Raw genomic sequence first — 23,996 nt, forward strand, 5'->3', positions numbered from 1 at the left:
CCATAAACTGGGCAACTGCCTTTCCTCATTTTTTCTCTCCACCAGCAACTGGTATTCAGGGAAGACTCTCTCTGAAGGTGGAGGTTCCACTTAGCCAACATTTATTCAAATCCTTTTTTTGTTTGTCTGCTTCTATGCCCCTTTTCAATATACTGACATCTAAAGCAGCTATAGGAGATGGAGAGAGATGAGCCTGAAAGGATTCTCCACAACTTGAAATCTTTCAATTCCAGCTGGTCATCACAAGAATTCTGTAATTAAGAAACAGTGCTTGACTTTGATCTTTGCCTTCTCCCTCTGCATCCTTATCACTGACATTAACATTTTTTTTCACGGCTAAAGAGCAGGATAAAGCTTCTGTTGGAATGCCCTTTTGGTGGAGGAAGAGTTCTATGTAATTGAAAAGCTCACATATCACATATCACATGTCTAATCGACACCAACAGCCCTGGCCCATTAAAACATATCAGCCTCTCTTTCCTTTTCTTAAATTGCCAGCAGCTGTACAAGATAGCCCTGCATCTATGGGTAGCCAATGTGGTGCCCTCCAGATGTTTTGGACTGCAGCTCCCATCGTCCATGGTTATTGGCCGCACTGGCTGAGGCTGATGGGAGCTGTAGTCCACAGCATCTGTCTATTCTTGCCTTAACCCCGGCTCTCCTGCTGGAATCCCTACCTTGATCTCAGAGTTGTCTATGCCACTTATCTTGACCTCCTGGCTGGCAATCTGGATTCTCAGGCTCCGAAGCCAGTCAGGGCTTGATTCTGGCTTCTTTTTGCTGATGTCCACTTCCAGAAAGCTGGTTCTGTCTGGGCAGGTTTTGACCAGTGTGTAGGAGTTGTCCGGGGGGTAAACGAACGCAGCACCGTCGAACGTCTGCAGCACCTGATCCTGAGATACCAGACACAAAGTCTCCCGCTTGGGATAGCAGCCTTGGTAGCCATTTTCCACAGCACACACTTCTCCCTCTTGGCAGGTGGAGTTGAAGCAGGTGACCTCGCCCCCGTCCTCGCACCAGCACTGCATCGTGCAGTCCACAGTGGCCCAGAACGATTCCCCTATGGCATGGTACCGGCCATCCACATCACAGCCACACTGGTGGAATGGAACACACAGATCCGTGCTGAAAACATAGCCCTCGTTACACTCGCAGCCCTCGGTGCAAGGGGAGGTGCAGGCCAAGGGGGCAGTGAGGTCAGAGCAGGTGGCCGGGCAGCTGCTGGTACATATAGCGTAGTGGCTGAATTCCGGACACTGCACAGTGGTAGCTGGAAGAGGCAGACAAGGTGTATTTATTGATTTTAGTCAGTTGATTTGTTTATAAGATGTCTTACTTACCCACCAGGTCCTAGGGCAGGTTATGACATTATCGTATAAAGCACTCACTGGTGATTCCCAGCTGGTGTTCAGGAGCGACCTGTCTCTGACCAAGGAGGTGGAGCTTAACCATTGTGGCTAGTAGCCATTGATATAAACTTTCATGGAGAGTAAGGCTGGGGTAAACACTAACAGCACTGATAGCTTCTGAGTAGGGATGGAACCATCTGTCAGTTTTGCTTCTCTCAGTTTCTCATTTTTCCAATCTTAAATTCAGTTCTCCACATTTCTGCCGTAAGTTTCTTTTCTTTTCTTAATTTTTTTCCCAGCATTTTAGTGCGAATTTCTCCAAAAAAACACACGCTTTTGTGGGCAGTTTTGACTAATCTACACATTACTACACCACGAAATTCAGAGAAGTGCAAATTTCAAAGGTTGTCTATGTGTCACTTTGCATATCATTTCTGAAAGTGCAAATTAGGTAGATTTACCTTGAAGTGTGAATGGAATCAAATTTCTCCCCCATCCTTAGACCCATCCAGCAAGGTTGTGGGAACTGTAGTACAAAATGGATTGTCTCATCCCTTACATACCCACCTGATCATTGAGTTCTGCAGGACAGGGCATCCTGCAGATACCATCCTATTATCATCCGTCTTTCTCTGCCTACTGGCAGCAGTGAGCCCTGCAGGATTCTCCCACCCAGAGACCTTATCTGCTGGTTTATTCGAGGAGGACAGCTGTGACAGCCACCGATGCCCCAAAGATGGGGAAGGACGCAATCTACCAAAATGCTAATGAAAGCAAGGTTACTAAAAAGATCTGCCTAATAACCAAGATCATCATCAGAGAGCCTCCTGTTGTGCCACAGCCTGCAGATGTCTATCTGGGAACAACCAGCAAGAGGGCCTTTTAAGTAGTGGTGCCCACATGCTGGGATGGTCTTCCCCCAGAAATAAGAGAGGCACCAACTTTGATATAATTCTGGTGGTTGCTAAAAACTTGCTTGTTCACCATGGCTTTTGCTGTCTGTTGATGCTAGCCACTGTAATATTTTAAGTATTCTTACTGACTGCTTGATTGGACTTGATTTTAATTGTATATGTTTCATTGCATTTTTTGAATCTACTGTACACCACCTTGAAATGCTTGCATAAGAGGTCGTATACAAATATCTCAATAAATAATAAATAAATAAATCAGGAGGTTCATTCTGCTTGGTCAGAATTGGGCCTTTACTGCAGTGGCACCTACTCTTTGGAACTCCCTTTCATCATCAATCACTGTGCTGTGCAGATGAGGGCCTCCTGCAGATATCATCTTATCTGCACAACATAGGAAATGGACCGTTTTTGTAGTGGCATTACCCTTTGGAATTCCCTCCCCTTAAATATTAGACAGGTGCCATTTCTGTTATCTTTTTAGCGCCTACCGAAGACCTTCCTCTTTCAACAAGCTTTTTCAGTAGAGACCTTATCCAAGTCTGCGTCTGTGTTGGAATTGCTTTTTAATATGTTAAATCTGCTTCCTCTCCTCTGATGCACCCCTGTTCTTATCTGCAGCTCACTTTGATCTGCCAAGTTGCCATAGCCACAGCCTTTTGCTTTGTGCCATGCTGCGTAGCATGATCCTGTTCACACTGGGAACTTTTTCCGCAACAGAGAACCTTCAAAGCAAAGCCACTGAGCTCCCATAAAGAATAGAGAACTCGGTGGACTTCAACATGGGCCACTCCAGCTTCATCTCATGCCACCACCTGGAGCTCATCTTCCATGCCCCGCACTTCTACCTACTCTGCCTCGGCAAGAATGGCGTCCTGCCTCCAGCTGCCCCCACATCCTTCTGTTCGCCATTTTTGGGATCCTCTGGGAAGCTTGTGAGGCTTTAGGGGTGATTTGTGTGTGTTGGACCCTGGCTGAGAGCCAGGGTAGATGGGTGGAGTCCTGGGTGGATGGGTGGAGTCCTGGGTGGGAGCCAGGAGGTTAAGAGGTGTTGAGTGGAGAAGTGCAAAGCAATGGTTTTAATATTTATTTAATTTGTATTATGTATGCTTTTGGATTGAGGCTTTATTGTATATTTTTATAATATTTGCTGTTGTTTTATCTTCTGTACACCGCTTAGAGATTTTTATATATATAAAGCGGTATAGAAATGGCTGAAATAAATAAATAAATAAAAATCGCGTAGAGGTTTTTCACAAGCAAGCGGTATATAAATTTTGTTAAATAAAAAATAAAACTAAATTGTCCACAAAATCATATCTATGGCCCCATCTGCACTATACATTTAAAGCACTATTATACCACTTTCAGCAGCCGCGGCTTCTGTCAAAGAATCCTGGGAACTGTGCTTTGCCAATAGTGCTGAGAGTTGTTAGAAGACCCTGATTCCCCTCACAGAGCTACAATTCCCAGAGTGGTTTAACAATCAATCCCTCTTCCCAGGGACCTCTGAGAATTGTAGAATTTTGAAGGATGGCTGTGTTTTCATTTGCATATCGTTTCAGAAAGTGTGGATTAGGTTAAATTCACCTTCAAATGTGATCAAACTTCTCCCCTAACCCTAGCCAGCATGAGCAATGGTCAGGGATGATGGGAGTTGTAGTCCAGCAACATTTGGAAGGCCACAGGATCTGTATCCCTGGCTTATGTTACACAGGAGAGCAGAGGTCTTGCTTTCGCACCCTAAAAGCTCAGGTTCCACTTCCCATCTTGTTAACTTCTGGAAGGTTGTATCTTTCTGAAGTGCCCTTGTATGCTCACTCACCACATCCTGCCTGCACTCTCCAGTCTCCGATGGGGATCCCAAGGGCTTGGCAAACCAAGGCGTAAGCTTGAATACCTTGGCAGAGGCCTCCCGTACCATTATCTCGGATGCTACACAAGTCATAAACGCAGCTGTGGACAAATGCTGTGGGGTCAACGACGGCACCACATTCCCACAGGGGGCCTTCAGTTTTGTTGATAAAGCCACAGTGCTCAGAGCCAAAATAGAGAGACTCCATTGCTGCATCGCAAAGGCTGCAGTTGTCTAAGCAGCCTGGAGAACATTTCCATTCGGGGTGATAGACTCGCCAGCTCTCCCCCAGATCCAGCACTGATGTGGCTTGTTTCCCATCGGAGCGCATCGCATCGTCCTCAGGATTCTTGTTATAGTTCCCACAGAGTCCACACGTGGCATTGATATAGGAGCCTGGGACAGAAATAGCAGCATAATGATCTCCATCGTAGGTCACTAAAAGGCCAAAGTCGGTTTCTACTGCTGTCGACAAACCACTCTGATAGATTTTTATTGCTCCCAATTCCAGGAAGACAGGGAGAGACATGACCAAGTCATCTATCTGCAGGATGGGTACAAAATGCAAAATGTCACTTGATTTTTAAATGCAGAACAAAATATATAACAAAATGGAAGGGTCCAAAAAGGATTTATTTACTACCTCTATAACATGCCTTTCTACTGCCTTGACCATTATTGTTAAGAATATTATTCTCATTATAAAGCACCAAAAATTAACTAAGCACTGGACAAAGACACAAACCAGTTGTGAGCAAAACCGAAACATTTCTAGCAATATGGAATCCTACCAGAAAGTTCAGTTTTAGATCCTAAGGCAGATAAACCCTACTTCTATAGCTGGGGTGGTGGTAGTACTCTGTTCTCTAAACAGGAACCTGGAGGTGTTCAGTTTCAAGTTGGCACCATTTATTATTATTACTACTATTATTATGCAATTTATATACTGCTTACATGCCAAAATAGCTTCTAAGCAGTCTACAAGGATAAAATCAATTATAAAATCCACACATAATTAATATACACAATAAAATAATTCCATCAAAACATTAAAACCCTCCATGAATAAAATAGATAATAAAACAAGCCAGTTAAAAAGCATAACAAATAAAAGAGTTAAAAAGCAATTAAAACAATTAGATCAGGAAGTTCAAGTTTAGGGGAATGCTTGCCTAAATGGATGTGTCTTCAAGAGCCAGCAAAATGCCAATAACAAGAAAGACGTCACAGTAATGGAGTACACGTGTTCAGGCACAGCATTACATATAAATAGGTACATTTAAATAAAAAGATGTAATATTGAAATGTGAAGGAAGATGTAACATTGTATTGTGGCATCTCTGTTTCTTACAACTTAAAAAACTTAATGAGGACTAGGAAAATTGCTTCTGGAGCTGTATCCAGCCTGAGGGCCATTGGTTGACCATCCCTCCCTAAAGGGTACATCCAGTCAGCAGCTACACACACTTCTGGAAATCAAGCATGAACTTCCCAGCAAAGTGAAGATCACATGAATGCCATTTCAGTGTCAAAATAATAACCTAGACAAGATATCCCCAGTATTAATGAGAGAGGCCTACAAAAAACAGTGTCAAGTGGGTTCTGAGCCAATATTTCCTTTATTATGACTGCAAAAAAAATAAATAAATAAAATAAAAAATTGCAAAAAAGGGGAGGGTTGATTTTTTCACTGCCAAAAATGCTTGCAAAACACCTTTTCAGTTTAGCCTTAGACTTAAATAAGTAAAGACCCCTTAATTCAGTAAAAATTCTCCCCATAATGAAATAATTGAATCTCACCATAATTTTCCCGAAACTGCCCTTGGGGATGATAATCTTGTGCGAATAAACTTCAATGGAGATATCCTTCAGCCAGGAAACAGAAGAGGCGCCTCGATTCTCATTCTTGGCTTCCACACTGAAGAAAGGGAGGCTGGATCCCGGCCAGCACTGCCTGGCAAGGAGGTAGGAGCAGGACCCCTGGAAGTGGAAGAGGAAGCCATCGAAAGTGTGGTAATGGGGATCCCCAAACACGACACAAGTGCTGCTTTCCACTGGCACACACTGGTAGAACTTATCCTTTGGCTCACATAGTTCGTAGGGGCCACAGGACGCTTCCTGGCAGAATATCTCATTGTTGAAATCCAGGCAACGACACTTGGTGGAGCAGTTTGTGCTTTCCCAGAATATCTCTCCCTGACGGAGAAACTGGCCTAAAAATAACAATATAAAATGTATGAATCGGACCCTTCTGCAGCAAACCCCCTGACAGCTGCTTTTTCTAAGTCTGGCCTGGACAATTCGTTTGCCATTGAAATGACAGCAATGGCAGCAACGCACCAACCCATGTTGCCACCTCAGGCCCACTCAAGGGGCTTTGTTCTCTGTTATCTGCCCTTGATGATGTGGAAAAACTAACCAGGGTTTTTCAGCCAAAAGATGGATCCAAAGCAGTGGCAGCTGGTGGCTCCATATCAGTGGGGCAGTGGAATCCACTCTGGGTCTTAGTCCAAACTTTCCAGGAGCTGTCAAAGGTGCTGAAGCCACCACTGGTTCGAAGCTATGAAATATTCTTTTAAAATATGTTAGAATACCTACCTATTTGCTGAACTTTCAGAGAAGTTGAAAATTTACTGTTGTGGCCAGATCTTGGGCTGAATAGAACCTCCCTCACCTCCTGCTCTGGCCACAGCTAGCCATCAGGGCTTTGGATGTGGGACAGATTCTTACCACCACCACCACCAGACACACACACGCACCAGGAGTGTTCTACCCAATCCATTTCAGATCTTGGGAACTGCAGCTGTATGAAACAACTGCATGGCTCCCTTTTAGCTATGGCAGGGTAATCCACATGATGCTCTCCAGATTACAGTTCCCTTCAGCCCCAGCCAGCATGGCCAATGCACATCTGGAAGACATGATGTTGACTACTGCTGAGGCAGGGACTGTCTACACTAACAACCAGTTCCAAACAATATAAGACCAAACAATGGGCCTTGCTGCTGGATTGGGGCAAAGGCCTGTCTAGTCCTTCATCCTGTTCTCATGTTGGCCAACCAGATGCCTATAATCACCTTTCACCATGAAACATGATGCTTTATTATTCAGGGTGTGTTCCTCCACCACCTTGTCATTCTCCAGCCTGCATACACACATACTTCCTTCTTCCAGCTCGGCGTTTTAAACACACATTACAAATGACAATCACATTGAATAGCATGACCTCCTGGAATTTTATAGATGTCACTTCTACACTCACCAACAGGAGAGGGGGGAAAGATGATTTGCAGATGTTCAAATCACAGTGCACTGACCACAATTAAGCTGCAGCAAAGGCTTCTGGCACCAACAAATTACTACATCCACACAGCGTGAGTTACATCTCAAACCCGCCATTACTGCTGTAACTGAATTCTAATAGCAATGGGTGAGTTATGTTTGCAACTCAAGGGGCATTAATTTGCAATTGCTTAGTTAGGCTCATTTTCCTCCAGTATGAATTAGTGGTAATTAAACATCAAGTAGCATAATCCTGAAGCCACCATACTTTATGATAGTCGCATTACTGTACTGAAAGTAACCCATGCGTATATTTCACACAAACTTTAGATTGCTTGGTTGTATCAGAGGTGGGGAATGTTTTTCAGCCTGAGAACCACATTCCCTCCCAGGTAACCTTCTGGGGGCCACATGCTTGTGGTGGGTGGAATCAGAAGCAAAACTGGGTGGAGCAACCTTTGCAGAGTAGGCGAGTTTCTGCACAGACACACACAAACACATACCCTTCTTTGTCCAATTAGGTAAACAAGAAGCAGAATCAGAGTTCAATGACACATTCTAGCCAGGCAGAAACACTGAAAGAGGATACACAGCAGGACTGCTGAGGGGTGTGGAGAGTTCTGAGGGCCAGACAGAGGCCTGGGGAGGCCACATTCAGGCCCCAGACCTGAGGTTTCCCATCCCTGGCTTATATAGTGTAGCCAATGGTCACCTTGACCCAAAAATAAAAAGGAGAAACATCCAGTATATAGAATAGATGGAATTCAAAGCCAGTCCTACTCAGACCCATTGAAGTTAATAGCCATGATTAAGTTAGGTTTGTTAATTTCAGTGGGTGTATTCCGAGTGGGACTTAGTTGAATACAATCCAATATAAGCAAATCAGGATAATGATAATCACTTCAGTGATGCCTCCTCCAACAGAAAAACAAACAAAATACATCCACTCAAGCTTTATAATAATCATTAACAGAATATTAAACCTCAAAATGCCACTTTTAAAAATAATCAAAAGCACGAATTACCCTGCAGTCTTTAATATAATGGACTCCGTTTTTCTTTGCAGCCAAAGCAAATTTTGTTACCTTAGGTTGGCAAGAAGTAAACAAAGCCTGAGCTAAGGCAGACTGTAGAATATTAGCAAAGAATGTACACTAGGGTTGCCAGTTTCAGTCCCTGAGACTGATCCTGTATCTTTAGGAATAAAGAAAATCAGCCAAGTGCAGGTGTTCTTGCAACACTGTAATGGGAAAAACCAGAAGATGGAATTCTCCCTCCCCTCTCCACAACTTTTAAAGATACAGAAGACCTCTTGGTTGCCAGGCCCAGCCTCCAAAAGGTCTTCTGTATCTTTACAAGTTGTTCAGGGGGAAGGCAGAATTCCACCTTCTGGTTTTTCCCATTACAGTGTTGCAAGAACACCTGCACTTGGCTGACTTTCTTTTCTCCTAAAGATACAGGATCAGTCTCAAGGACCGAACCTGGTAACCCTAGTGTACACACTGACTGATTAGTTAAAGGGCAATTCAACAGGCAATGATTTGTGTTCTCTACCTTCCCAGATCTACCTACAGGGCTGCATCAACAAATGTTCTCTTTTGGGCCCTATCTGCACTATACATTTAAAGCAGTATCATATGGAAGAGAACCAACATGAACAGATCCTTCCATCCCTACTTAAGACCCAAGACCTTGTTCCTGCCCTGCACATAGAATATTCTACCAACTGCCATCAGGACATGGAAGCTTCCTTGTGAGTTCCATCATATTCTCTGCCTGGGCACCATTCTGGCCTTGTATCGGTGCCTCCCTAACCTTCCTTTCAGTATGTCTGCCTGTTAGCCTGCCTGTTCCTCCTTTATTTCTCTCCATCCCTGCATCCTGCTTGCTTGCCTGCGTCCTCATTTCATCCCACCCTCACCTCCAAAGCTTTGGACAAACTTTTCAGCTCAGCTCCTGGCTTGCAGTTGACTCTGCCTCCAAGTTGACCCATCTGTGGGTCAGCCTTGGAGCTACACAGCCCAGCGCTAGTGCCAATGAATATTTCGATCCCTGCCATTTCCAGGCATGTGGCACAGAGTGGATATTCCCTGACGACAGAAAAGGCTTCAGGAGTGAAAGGAGCCTCTTTATATGTCTAAACTGTTACTGCTATAATCTCTATGCAGCCAAGTCTCTATGGGATTGCAGATATAGTTTTGGTACTGTTACACTGACGCTTGCACAAACATTATATGGAGAGGTTTGCAACACATTTAAGATCCATAATTCAGGAGTTGGGAAAGCTGTGATCAGACCTAGCGTCTTTTTAATGTGATGGCATTTCTAACAGAACGTGCAGGAGAGGCTCACGTGTTATCAGTCGAAGCATTGCATTTGTAAAGATAAGGTTAATAGGACCCCTGTCAGCACTGGCATTTTAAAAATCTAACTCAAGAGGTTCATAACTTAGTAGAAGGAGTAGTAATAAAGGGGGATGGCTCTTGTTTTAATGGCTGTTGGTTGCAAATTATGTTAGCACAATTTGCACATTGTCTCTGTTAACAGAAAATTATGAGAACGTTTCAGGGCCTCAAGGAGTGGAGACTGGTGGCTCCAATGCTAGGTGTCCAAGGCACCTTGGACAGCTCCTTGAAAGTTCAGACTAAAACACTGCCCCACTGACATCGGAGCTACCAGTCTCCTCTGGTCTCAGGACATGCTGTGGCAGACAAAGCAGGGATGGAGAACCTGTGGCCCTCTCATTGGTGTTAGCCAACATGGCCAATGGTCATGAGATGATGGGAGTTGTAGTCCAACAACATCTGTAGGGCCACAGGTCCCTCACTCCTGCCTTAAAGAGTCCCTATGACAACAAAAAGGTATCCAAAGAGAGGTTCCCACGTGAAGCAACTGTGTGATTATAGTTTATCCCAGGTATGGGGAACCTGTGGCCCTCCAACTGTTGCTAGATTACAACTAGGGATGTCAGAGAATTTCGATGAAAAGAGAAGCGGGAGGAGAAATTGCCAGGGTTCACTTATTCCTCCAATGTTCAGAATGGAAATCAACCCAGCAAATATGAATAGCATTCACTGTTGATACTGCTTTCAGTCTGCAAAGATACGTAACTGATTGCATTCTTTCCCCTATTTACATTGTGTTTCCTTTGCACTGAAATGAACGTGGTGGAATAACTGTGATGACAAAGTAACTTACATAATTTATGTTATTAATTGCATAAATTATGTAATTTCACCGCAGAGGACAGCAAGGTCAATAGCATAGTTTTTGGCAGAAGTTGAACTGCAGTGGAACAAAAACAGTGCTGCATGCAATGAATACCGGATGGAACAGAAAATAATGCCTTATAACTGAATGGAGCATTGCCAGCCTGAGATCAGCAGGTGAAAGACCTACAGTAACGCAATTCGTTTACAACTCATGAAACTTGAGTTCTTTGCATGGTTTAAGGTTGGCATTGGAGAACAGCAGGGCTCTCACGCTTTTAACAGCTATGTGGCAGGCAGATATTAAACAGAGTAAGCTTTTTATAGTATGGAATTATGGGGAAAGCATCATTTGTTTGGTCTGTTAGATATCTTATTAGCTGTGTGTGACCCCTGCTTTATTTTTGGCACTCTACTCCCATGGGCAAAAGAGCCAACAAGTTTGCATTTGACATCAAATGTATGCAAATTTGTGTCTTCAGGGAATGCAGCAGAGGACCCAGACTGCATACAGTACAGTATACTGGGCCCAGAAAATCCTGTGGGCACTCCTGCTGACTCTGATTCAGGACAGACAAAAGGAAGTGCTTCTTCACATAGCATGTAGTTAAACTACATTCACTACCACAAGATCTGACAATGGTCACAAAAACCGGTCAGTTTTAAAAGGGAATAAGACAAGTTTTGTGGGGGAATAAGGCTATTAATGGTCACTAGTCATGATCTAGTACTGGAGGCAGCATGCCTGTGAATTTCAGTGGCAAGGGAATACGAGTGGGAGGATGCTGTTGCACTCACATCCTGCTTACGGGCTTCCCATAGGCATCTAGTTGGCCACTGTGAGAACAGAATGCTGGACTAGATGGGCCATTGGCCATGTGGCTAATCTGTGGCCTTCCAATTCCCATTGGTTCCAGCCAGCTTAGCCAATGGCCAAGGATGATGAGAGTTGGAGTCTGGCAACAAATGGAGGGCCAGCAGCTCTCCACCGCTAATATATATTGAAGCCTAACAGGATTCTTCAAAGTTAATACTTCAAGAGACTAAGACAGCTACTGCTTTGGAATCAGTTAATTGCTACTACCCCAGACAATAATGGAAGTGAGAGCACGATGCAACTTAACTAGTATTAAATGAGATCCATTTTTAATGAAGAAGGCACTTAACTGTCTCCACTATATATTTTTTTCTTTATTATCATACAGGTTAAGATAATGATTTTAAGATGCTCTGCATTAATTAACATTAATATTACTAGTAACGATGGACAAATATTAAGAAATTATAATACACTACAACACTGTCATAGCTTGTTTCCCCTCCAACCTATAGCTCCCAGAATTCCTTCAGAAAGAGCGCCATCACTTCACAGAAAGTTTTTCAGTTTAGGGTGAAACTGGATGACAGCTCCAGTTAAACAGGTTTAAAAAATTGGATTCTTTTTTGTGCAGATGTGGCTTGTCATGCCCTCTTACACCATCATAAATGAATAAGATATATATGAAGGATTCATACACAGTGACTGAGTCAGGGAACTCCCACGTCAAATGTTCCCCCTCAGACACAATGTTTACTAGGTGACCTAAGGCCAAGCGCTATTCCCTCAGGCTCAGTGTCTGCAACACGGGGATAACACTGACCTACTTCACAATATCATTGTAAGCAAGCCTTCCCCAACTGGTGCCCTTCAGATGGTTTGGACTAGAACTCCCATGAGCCCCAAGTAGCATGGCCAATGGTCAGGAAATATGGGAGCTTATTTATTTATTATTTATTTAATTTGTATGCCGCTCTTCCTCCCAGCAGCAGCCTTAGCAAACAAAGTGCTAGAAACACTTAAAAACAGATCTTAAAATACATTAAAACAAAACAGCGTTAAAAACATTTTTTTAAAAAACTTTTAAAAGGGTTAAAAACACTAAAAAACATATTAAGCAATTCTAACACAAACGCAGACTGGGATAGGTCTCAACCTAAAAGGCTTGTTGAAAGAGGAAAGTCTTCAAAAGGCACCAAAAAGATAGCAGAGATGGCGCCTGCCTAATATTCAGAGTTGTAGTCCAAAACATCTGGAGGGCACCAGATTGGGGAATGCTGTTGTAAGGATTATTAACATAATCTACATGAAGCATTTGGAATGCTCTTGTATCAAAAAAACCTGCCAAGTATTACTAAAGAGGCAGCCTGCCAGATCAGGTATTTATTATACAGCCACAAGAATGGCTGTATACTATGGCCAACATGGATTTTTCACATTCCACCATGTTAATTTGAAAATACCTCCATGCCATTCTGCTGCTTCCCATAAGCTCATTTAAAAACAAAATCTTACAAAACGTAATAGTCCTGAACTCAGAAACACTTGCTTAACAACTCTCTAAGTTTTCATGGTGATACACAAAACACTCAGAGAGAATCCAGAGTTCAAAGTCTAAAACACAAGTAAAATAATCCAGACCCCTGTTGGACTTTTTTCTGACAGTGGTCTCATAATTTGTTGAAATTAATTGAAAAATCAGCCATGTTCACAGAGTGCATGTAATCCTATTACTGACCTAGCCCCATACTCTGACCTTCATCCTCTGCAGTTTAAAAGTTAAAAACATGCATGGCTCATTTTTAATTCATTTAAGAAACTTAACATTGGAGTTTATGATAGCGCAGGTATGCTCAGTAAGAACCATCTGTCAGTGTTATAAAAGCCAGACTAACAGCTGCTTGGCTGGGTAATCACGGAATCACACCTTCACCAGACATTGTCCCCACTTTAAAACAGTCATGGCTTCCCCAAAGAATCCTGGGAAATATAGTTTGGGAAGGGTGCTGAGAGTTGTTAGGAGACTTCCCTTTCCCTCCTATCCCCTCTCTCCTGCCATGTCCCTCCTCCTCCTTCCATTTCCCTCTCCCTCTCCCTCCTCCTCCTCCTCCTCCTCCCCCATGGTCAGTTTCACCTATCCTATGCATGATTGCACAGGAATAAATTCCATTGAATTCAATGAGCATGTAGATGATCAAACCTGCCTTTCCCCTGCCTCTCCCCCTCCCCTCTCTCCTTCTCTTTTCCCCTTCTCTCTTTCTCCTCCCCTTCCCCTTCCCTTCTCCTCTCCCCTCCTCCTCCCTTCTTCCTCTCCTCCCCATCTTCCTTCTTCCTCCTCCTCCCCTGCCCACTCCCTCCCTCCCCTTTCTCCTCCTCCCCTTTCTCCTCCTCCCCTGTGGTCAGTTTCATCTATCCTAAGCATGATTGCATGGGAGTAAATTCCAATGAATTCACTAAGCATGCAAATGATCAAATCTGCCCTCCTCCTCCCCTCTCCCTTTCACCTGCTTCTATCCCCTCTCCTCCCCTCTGCTCTTCATCATCCACTCTCTTCTCCCCTGTCACCACTCACCATATGCTCAGAGGCACAAGTTATCAAATTCTTCCAAGCTACATAAGAAGTGGATTGGACTGTGAAAGATCAACCCAAATTGTGTTTGCATTTTGACAATTTGTAGGGTAGTACAATATCTCAAAGAGGAGGTCAGGTCTCCTGCTCCCCTGGTGCATTCACTATAGCCGCCCAATTTCCCTGCTTTTTAAAGTTTGATAGCAATATCTGTTGGCTATAGGGAAGTTCTTAAACCAAGAGGGTTTTTTGCCTATTAGCGAATTGCTTCTGGGCTGGAAAAGACCCTTGTCTGAAACTCTAGAGAGCTACTGACAGTCAGTGTAGCCAATACTGAGCTGGATGGACCAATGGTTTGATTCAGTATAATGTGGGTTCTTACAATTACTTACCTCTAAAACTGCACCCATTGGCTGGATCTATTTCTCTCCCATCAATTTTGAACACCCAGCGGCCCGGCACATTGACATTGGTTGTGTCTTCTATGTTGACTATAGCTGGGGTTCTAGAACCAGGTATGCTAAAGAAGTTGGTGCTATTTCCACCGTTGAAGCCAGCCTACGAAACAGAAAATGCAAGATTCATTTGCAAAACACCCAAACGAACCCAGAAATATGTCTCTCAGGCTAAGCTTTATCTTTGACTTCACTCTAGCAGTTGGCATCAGATAATGTGTTGAAAACAACCATCTTGTAGAACCTTGGGGAATGGTCATAGCACAGTGGTGAATCATCTGCTTTGCATGCACAAGGTCCCAGATTCAATCCCCTGCGTCTCTAGGTAGGGCTAGGAAAAACCCCTTCCTGAAATCCTAGAGTGCCACTGCCATTCAGTGTAGACCAGGGATGTGTTAGAATTCTGCCCAGTTCAGATTTGGTACCAAATTTTCCATTAATTTGCTTATTCTCTATTGTTGAGGACCAGATTTTTAAGTAGCAAGTTTCCACAGCTATTTTCTAAAATGGATTTAAAATATATACATATATATATATATATCTAAAATATAACTATTGATAATTGTATCAATATTTTCTTTCATTTATCATATTTCCTTTTTGATATTTCCTTTCAAAATATTGATATCAATATTTTTTGCAAGGGGGAAAAACGGTTAAAACCAGCAGCTGGTGGACAAAGAACAAACTCAAATTGATACTGGTCTGTTAGGTCGACAGAATGCTTTCGAAGCGGCACTGGCCAATGGATCCCATCCCTAGTGTTGACAAGACCGTGCTAGATGGACCAATAGTCTGACTCAGTACAAAGCACGTTACTACTACTACTACTACTACTACTGCTACTACTGCTACTGCTACTACTGCTACTACTGCTACTACTACTACTGCTACTACTGCTACTACTGCTACTACTGCTACTACTACTGCTACTGCTGCTACTACTGCTGCTACTACTACTACTACTACTACTGCTGCTACTACTACTACTACTACTACTACTACTACTACTACTACTACTACTACTACTACTTCTTCTTCTTCTTCTTCTTCTTCTTCTTCTTCTTCTTCTTCTTCTTCTTCTTCTTCTTCTTCTTATTATTATTATTATTATTATTATTATTATTAATAATAATAATAATAATAATAATAATAATAATAATAATAATAATAATTTAATTTGTATCCTGCCCTGCCTCCAAGCAGGAGCCCAGGGCGGCAAACAAGGCACTAAAAACACTTTAAAACATCATAAAAACAAATCTTAAAATACATTAAGACAAAACAGCGTGAAAAACATTTAAACCTTAACATTTAATATTAAAGATTAACAAGCTGCTTTTTAACTATTAAGACATTTAGAAATGTGTTTAAAATAAATACATGAAATGTGTTATGGCCTAAGCCAGCCTTTCCCAACCCAAGTTCACAATGGTCACTTGAGAAGACAGCTCGTGGATAAGGTCCTACCTGCGCCATCACACCACCAAGGCCTGTCAGAGGATCTCCTCCACTTGCAGTGCCAGTGGTCCAGTTGATTTCCTCATAGTTGAACATGGCAAATGAGGATGTTCCATCTGAGATCAGGAGAGCCTGGAAGGTGTTCACCTGTTTGAAGCACAAACAGTTGTTTAGACTGTGATAAATGATAGCCTTTGGTCACATTTGAATAATTCCCCCAAACAATTAAAAACAACCTGAATAGCCGCAACTTTTTATTCATGAACTTAAAGACAACAAACGTTATGTATCAACAAGCTAAATTTCAATATTTCCTTTTTAATCACTAAAAACCCAATGGCACATTAAAAGGGCAATTAGGACAATAATCCTGAAGTTTTGCAAGCAAGAGTTAAGAGCATTTGTTTGTTCCTCCCCCAAATACACACACACCAATTTTTCTTTCAGCTATCAATTCAGCCTCAACAGACGCTGTTCCAATAAAAATCTTAATTTACCTATGTTGTACTTTGTATGTCCTATAGATGGCAGTGTTAGAGTAAGCACTGAAAAAAAGCATGAATAAAACTTTGTACTGGAACTTCTGATCTAAATCTTTCCACCATTACATCTTTATCCGTTGGAGTATTATCTTATTCAGTTACTTTCCCTATTCAAATAGTATAATAATGCAATCGTGACTTTTGTAGCACAATCAACAGGATTTAGCACTGAAAACTATCCTTGCACAGTCAGGAGACTTGCCAAATCTACCTGCTAAGAATATGTCGGCTATTGATTCATTTTTTTGTTTCAGTTTAGAAGACCTTCCTATCTGAGGCAGAAAAAACAAAAACATCCAGAAATTAATTTAACAGTGAATGGATTTCAAAGCCCCAATGGGAAGATGTTGTTCTGGCATGACGGTGTCTTCCTTTAATCTGAGCCATGAAATTGATTTCTGTGACCAAGTTGTGAAATTAAAGGGCTCGTCTCATGTGTATATAACCTGATTTTTATACAGTGTTAGCTGAATGCGATAGTTGAGTGGTAGAGGTTACAGGTTCGGTCCCTGGCATCTCCAGGTAGGGTTGGGAAAAACACCTGTCTGACTCCTGGACAGCCCCTGCTAGTCTATGGAGGCAATACTGAGCTTGATAGACCAGAAAACTGACTCGGGATAAAGTGGCCTATACTCCTATTGTAACAGCACACACTATGAAACAGCATTTTGTCCATGGTAACATGAAAGTGCTCTCTCTTTTTGTGGAGTGGCATCTGTGACAAACCGTTCGCACACACTGGCCAGACCCAGACTTATCTTGAGAAGGTTGCTGCATCAAGCGCCGTCACATCATGCAGACACCAAGTGTTGAACAAGGTTGTGTTATCAAAATACAGGCATACCCCGCTTAACGTCGCCTTGCTATAACGTACATGCTCCGTACGCCACCATACCCAGCTTAATGTACGCGTCCTTCGCAATTACGGACACTTAATGGCATGACGCCGCTGCCATCTAGTGGCGATTGCAGTGCAATACATGCATAGATAATTGCTTCACTTTAAGTACATTTTCACTTTACATACACGCTCCAGTCCCATTGCGTATGTTAAAGCGGGGTATGCCTGTACTTGTTTTCTCTACGCTTGATTAACACAGACAATAGAACGCATGAAGTGATTCCACTGAAGCATTGTGTTGTGCCATCAAGTTGCCATCAAGACTTAACGAAAGTTCTATGTCATAATTAATCTGTGACAGTTTATCCACATGTGCAAGCCATCACTTGATAATAGAAAATCAAGGAACATACATGTATGTACACCCAGACAAACACTTCGCTGAATGGGTAAACATAGTAAGGTTGCAAACCTCTCTCCATTTTCCTTGAAGTTAGCCCCACTGGAGAAAGTGGAGCTTATTTTTGTGTAAAAACACATGGAAGAGAACATGCTTATAAGAACTTTCCTGGAAGGGAACATCTCTATTTAAAGGATGAATTGCAGAAAAAGATCAGCATTCATCTGTCATGACCATATAAAGCAAACAGCCCACATGCCATCAACCCACATTTTAATGTTGCTTCCAAGATTGTGGAAGCAGCCCCTCATTGAATGTGTTTGTTTTGAGTCAAACTAGGCTACTACTCATTCATAACTTTTATGGTGTGCAAATATTTCAGGAGCGCTGTCCAAAATCAGTAGGAATGTAGATCATGGATGGTGTTTGTATTTTTTTGTTAGTTATTGAAAAAATGAAATTCCAATGAACAACAGGAAATTTCTCATGAATAGCGAATTCTAGATTCTGTTTTGGTAGACTCGTGTGTGTGTGTGTGTGTGTGTGTGTGAGAGAGAGAGAGAGAGAGAGAGAGAGAGAGAGAGAGATTAAAGTCATGTAAATACCGCAGAAGGAGTCCTCTCTGGAGCCTGATCTAGGCATGTTTATGTGAATGTAAGCCTTAAGGTTGCTCTATGGTGCTTATTCCCAAAAAAGAATGCAGAGAATTGCAGGCTTAGTTGTGACGAACATTAGCTGGATCATGCTCAATTTATTTTATTACTGATCTTGTTTACCGATATTCCACTTTGTCACTCAGTGGACCCACAACATTTCCTTCTGTTCCCCAAGCTGGAATACCACAGGGCTAATTCATGGCATGCATGAGAAGTGTAAGGAAGCTCTGCCGTGTCTCCCATTTGCAATTTGTCAGCTCTCGCTCAAACGCTCTAACCCTCATGCTTGGAGTTGTCGGTTGCTGCCAGCCTTTGGGTCTGTGTGTGCAGCTGCCTTGTGCTGTGGTGAACCACTGAACTGCAGGGCGCAGCATCTGCCTAGCCAGTGAAATACCCTCTCGGGCTAAGGATGGGGGAGAAATTTGACTCAGTACACATTTCAAGCCAAATCTCCAAATTTGTGCTTTCCAAAACATTATGAGAACCATAGATGCAAACTTGTGGGGGTGCTACGAGGCTCAAGCCCCCCATATTCCCTCAGTGTAGGCTCAGCCTCCTCTCACGGACAGCCAGTGCCAGGCAGTGCTGACAGATTCACAGGATGGACTCCGTTACAACAGCAGCTGCGGCACAGGCCTGTCCCGTCTCTCGGTTGTGCCCTATCACAATTTTCATGGTTCTTTAGGGCTTTGTTCCTGTTTGCCACTGTTTGTTTGCGTGTGTTTATTACGAACGTATAGCCTGCTTTAAAGGCCCTGTGGTCCTCACAGGTGGCTTAGTCCTTAACTCTGGCTCCACTCACTTTCTTTGGAGCAACAGACTGCAAGGCCTCAGTCGGGCCCAGCGGACTGCAAAGCTGTAAAGAAAAGAAGGCTGGACTAGGGAAGTCAAGAGCCTCCAACCATAATGATAAACATAAATAAAACCATCAACACACACACACACATTTCAGTTTTCATAAATAAAACAGATTTTGCAATAAACAAAGAAACAATCTTTTTTGTTATTCTTTTTAGTCTAAACAAACACAGAAAAAGGTTTAGTTTTCCTTAACAAAAGACCATATGCAAAAGAACAGAGTTAAGGGGGCGGGAATCCAAAATGGATTGCGCACACTAAAATAAATATTTAATAAACCATGATGTGAAATAAACACAACTAATAACAATCCACTCCTATACCCTCATGAGATGCATGCCTGTTTAAAATGAGTGCTCTGGGAGTAGGTAGGGCAGACACAATGCCACCTTTTATCTTCTTCAATGGACAACTCAATAAAATCTTATGCATTCTCTCATGCAACAACATTCCTCTGGTGCAAAGCATTTTGGCAGTTGGACAAGTATACCTCTAAGTGACTTAAAGTCAGGCTATGGGCACACTTGTAGCTAAACTAGTTTCAGTGCATCTCCACCTTGGTGTTGTGAATCTGGGGACACACGAAGTCAGTCAACCTCCACTCCTTTTTACGCCAAAATCTGGGATTTTTGAGATTGGATGCATTTTCCCTTCAAGCCAGCTTCACACCAACTTCAAAATGGTTTGGTCAATCAACCCACTGCAACTCCCAGGTGTGTCCAATGGAAGCACTTTGCTGTGGGCGGTCCTAAAAGTTCTGACATCGGCAGTGGGGCTGGGTATATTCCAACCAAACAATAAAGATGTGTACAGCGGGTGCAGATTTGCTTCAAACTGCACTCAGACAAAATATTTTTGCTGGTTTTTAAGAAACTGGTGTGTATATAGCCTTAGTGGTACATTCGATACAACGTAGGAACTTTTCTTGCCCCCGTGCATAGAAGGGGGTAGTGCCCTCGCCTTGAGGACTCCCTAAAGAGCTCCCCAAGGGGCAGTTCCCTTTGGTGTTGCCCCTTTGGGTGCACCATGCACTGTAGGTTCGTTGTCATGATCTGGACAGGACACTCCTGGATAGGAAGCACTATAAGAGGGCTTCCTGTTCCAGCTAAGCTTCTATCAAATGACAAGGTCTTCCTGAGCAGCTGACCTTCGGTTCTGACTTCTGGCTTGCTCCTGCCCCCTGCCTCCTTATTTGCCCTTTAGTCCTAACCCATGGGCTTGTTCCTTAATCTTGCCTTCTCTTTTTGTTATTTTGGTTCTGATTTATGCTTCAGCCCTGCCTACTGGCTTCGCCCCATAGCTCCTCACTCCCGCTGAAGTCAGATTTAGCACCAGATTTTTCAGTGGTCTGCATATTCTCCATCTTTGCAGAGCAATCCTGTCTGCTTCAAACTTCAATGGCTTTCCCCTGATACTGAATGCCCCCCCCTCTCAAATATATCGTTTTCATTGATTTTACTCACAGGACAGCAGTACAGTTCTCTCTCTCTTTCTGCCTCCAAGCGCCAAGCGGAGAGGAAGCAAGCCTTGCCTATAATAGCGGAGGAGGAGGATGCAAGGCTACTTCCCTTTCAAAACATCGATCGTTCCTTTCAAAATATCGATAGTTTCTTTCAATATATCAACAATATTGATTTTTGGGGAGGGGAGGAAAAAATTGGTCCAGTAAAGCAATGGATATTGGACAAAGAACAAATTGGAATTGATACTGCCTGTCAGGTCGATGGAATTCTTTTGAAGTGGCACCGGACAACAGATCCCATCCCTAACTCTCAGCTCATCCCAGACTGCTGCCCACAGCCCAGTCCTGACACGAGTGAACACAGAAGTAACTAAGGAGCTACATCCTGCTGGGAACTTGAGCAACTTTCTGTTTTCCTTCTGCCAATGCTGCCCTGTCCAGAATGGGTAGGGGACTGAGCTTGCACCCTGGACACTGGATAGGATGGGACTTTTCTATTTCCCATTCCTGGTTTCTCTCAAGATCAGTGTAGGGTGGAGAGAGGTAAGCTGAGTTTTTTGTAGTCCAGTTTGCTTTCCTGCATGTCTTGCACGTAGTTCTTTTAAACAAAAATGGACAAGAGTGGAAACCAAAGCCATTGACAGTTGGGGGGGGGAATGCAATGTTGCTACACGCACTGTGCAAAGGCTGACTTTATTCACCTTCTTTTGTATTCTACCTGTAAATATTAAGTGCTTGTTCTTCACTGCTTTGTGTGAAGGATGGAGCCATTCAAAATAAATTCATCTCTGTTGCAAATGCAATTCCCTCTCCAAAAAACAATTCATGCTTCCTCAATGTCGCAGCCTCCTCCAAACATTCTGAATTGAGTGTGAATGAGATTGGGAAAGGTCATTACATTTCAAGAAAAACTAAGAAATAAAAAGGAGTGTGTCTGTTGTCATGGCTATTTTTAGACCCCATTCCTTAAGAGGGTGGCCACTATTTTTTTTCCCAGTAGGGACAGCAAGAAAAACAAAAATTCAACCACATGTACGGATGAGGGAGAAATTATTTTTTGTTTGCATTTCAGTGAGAAACTACCTAATTCGCACTTTTTGAACCAATGCGAACTGAAACACAGCTATGCTTTGAGATTTGCTCTTCTCCAAATTTCACAATGCAGTTTTTCCAATCAGTGTGTACAAAAATGCATATATTAAAGTATGCATAGAATGCCTATATTACTGAAAGCCACACATACAGAAATGTGTTGTGCTAGGGAAAATTGCTTGCAAAATGTGTATATTAGTTAAAACGACATACAAAAACTTATGTTTATTTGGATAAATTCAGACTAAAATACTTACAAACTTTCATGAGAATTTAAAAAAAAGAAAATCACACATTGCTGCGGAAATGTGGAGAACTGAATTCAAGATTGGAAAAATGAGAAACTGAGAGAACCGAAATTGACAGATCCATCCAGCCCTAAACATATGGTGCATGGCCACCATGCAAATGTGAAAGTAGTTTGTATGTCACTTGTTCTCTCAAAAGAAGCCTGGGAATTGCAATTTTCTGCACACACGGGAGAAACGTCAAACTGGGTTAAAACTAGTTTTCTGAGTAGATGCAGGGCTGGTCTACACATGCAGAAGAAAAAGGTGGGAATGAGGTGGTAGACAGACAGGAGATCTGTCTTCGGGATACAAGGCGGTGTGGGCACATCATTTGTTGAAAAATTTCTCCTGCAGAAAAAAATCTCCCTGCAAATAAAAAAAGCAGCACAGTGCAGAGTGGGACAGCCCCCTTTCATGGAAAAGTTTGCTTGTTTTTTTTACTTATAGGGAGTTCGTCATTTTTGCATAGAGACATTCAGAGCTGCAGTCTGAAGTGGTACAGTCCTCTTTACCACTTCAGGATTCTACCATCTTATTCTGCTTCATGGGAAAGACCTGGCTATGTACCTGAGAGGGCCACACAGTTACTTCAGAGAAGTGCAGTTCCTATGGCACTTTGTTTTGGGTACCAGGCAAGTTGATCAGCTTTGAAAAAAGGTTGAAAGGTGTTCAGAGTCAGTGGGACTGACCATACCTCAGCGGTAGAGGCTAAGCTTTGCATGCAGAAGGTCCCAGGTTCAATCTCCAGCATATTTATTTAAATCATGATATTAATAGTGTCCCCACAACAGCATAGAAGAAGTTCTCAGGGCAGATTACAACATTAAAAATATTCAAATAACTTAAAATCCACAATAATAAATAAAATGTGATGCAGCACAAAAATCAAAGTCAAAATTAAGATCAGAATCAAACAGCGGCAAATAAAACGTCAGAAATAAAACAGGTATAAATGGATACAACAAAATTTGGAAGGACAGGGAGAAGGTTTGAAAGCTCTTTCCTTGCTTCCGAAAGGACATTTAGAGAAAGCACCTGATGGTCTTCCCTGGGGAGGGCCTTCCACAACCAGGGAGCCATTACCCAAAAGGACCTGCTGTGTCAGCCACCCGCCATGACCCACCTCATGGTGGCACCTGTAGAAGAGCCTCTAACAATGATCTCAAGGTCTAGGTAGATACACATGAGAAGCACATCTTCCACATATTGTGACCCCAAAACTTGAAGACCTTTAAGGATCAAAACCAGCCCTTTGAATTGGGGTGTGGGCCAGTGAAGATGGCAAAGTATTCTTATGGCATCAGTAAGGTGCGATATGTTAGCAATCTCACAACCATATCCTCAACTAACTGAAGTTTCTAGACTGTTTTCAAAGGCAGCCCCGTGCACAACACAATACAATGATCCAAACACTAGATGGATTGATGGTCCAATAATGGCCAAGATGGACTCATGATTCAGTGGTCTGAACTGATATAATTGTTCATATGAACAATTTTGAAAAGAATTAGTTCTTTATCTCTAATTGAGTTGTTATGCTGTTCATCATAGGACACAATGTAAATTAAACAAGGACAACAGAAGACTAGTTCCTGCCCAATCAACTATGTTGCCGTCACTCACCATATGCTCAGAGGCACATGTTACCAAATTCTTCCAAGCTATTCTTAGAAATTCTTCCAAGAAATTCTTCTAATCCAAGAAAATGGATTAGACTGTGGAAGACCAATCAACTGTCTTTATGTTGTTGCTTCCTCCCTGCTAAAAATGAAACAAGCATAGCACATGTCTTTTTTCTCCTATGTGGGTTCATTGCAGGTGCTGCTAGCACTCATGCCCAGAGGCACATGTTACACATTCTTCCAAGCTACATAGGCAGTATGAAAAACCAACCCAAATTGTGTTTGCAGATTTGTAGGGCAGTACAATATCTCAGAGTGGTCTCCC

General features: G+C 42.6%; 1 protein-coding gene across 1 annotated transcript in view; it reads right to left on the minus strand.

The window, feature by feature from the left end:
- The window catches only part of TECTA (tectorin alpha), an 87,651-nt gene that overhangs the window by 48,498 nt on the left and 15,157 nt on the right, over window positions 1–23,996 (minus strand). The window contains exons 4-8 of the mRNA XM_061592268.1: window positions 15,918–16,055; window positions 14,385–14,550; window positions 5,916–6,328; window positions 4,086–4,659; window positions 678–1,270 (exon numbers count right to left, since the gene is read on the minus strand). Of these exons, the coding sequence (XP_061448252.1) occupies window positions 678–1,270; window positions 4,086–4,659; window positions 5,916–6,328; window positions 14,385–14,550; window positions 15,918–16,055 (1,884 nt within the window). The remainder of the gene's footprint in view (window positions 1–677; window positions 1,271–4,085; window positions 4,660–5,915; window positions 6,329–14,384; window positions 14,551–15,917; window positions 16,056–23,996) is intronic.

This window comes from Rhineura floridana, chromosome 12 (genome assembly GCF_030035675.1).
Source record: "Rhineura floridana isolate rRhiFlo1 chromosome 12, rRhiFlo1.hap2, whole genome shotgun sequence".
NCBI lineage: Eukaryota > Metazoa > Chordata > Lepidosauria > Squamata > Rhineuridae > Rhineura > Rhineura floridana.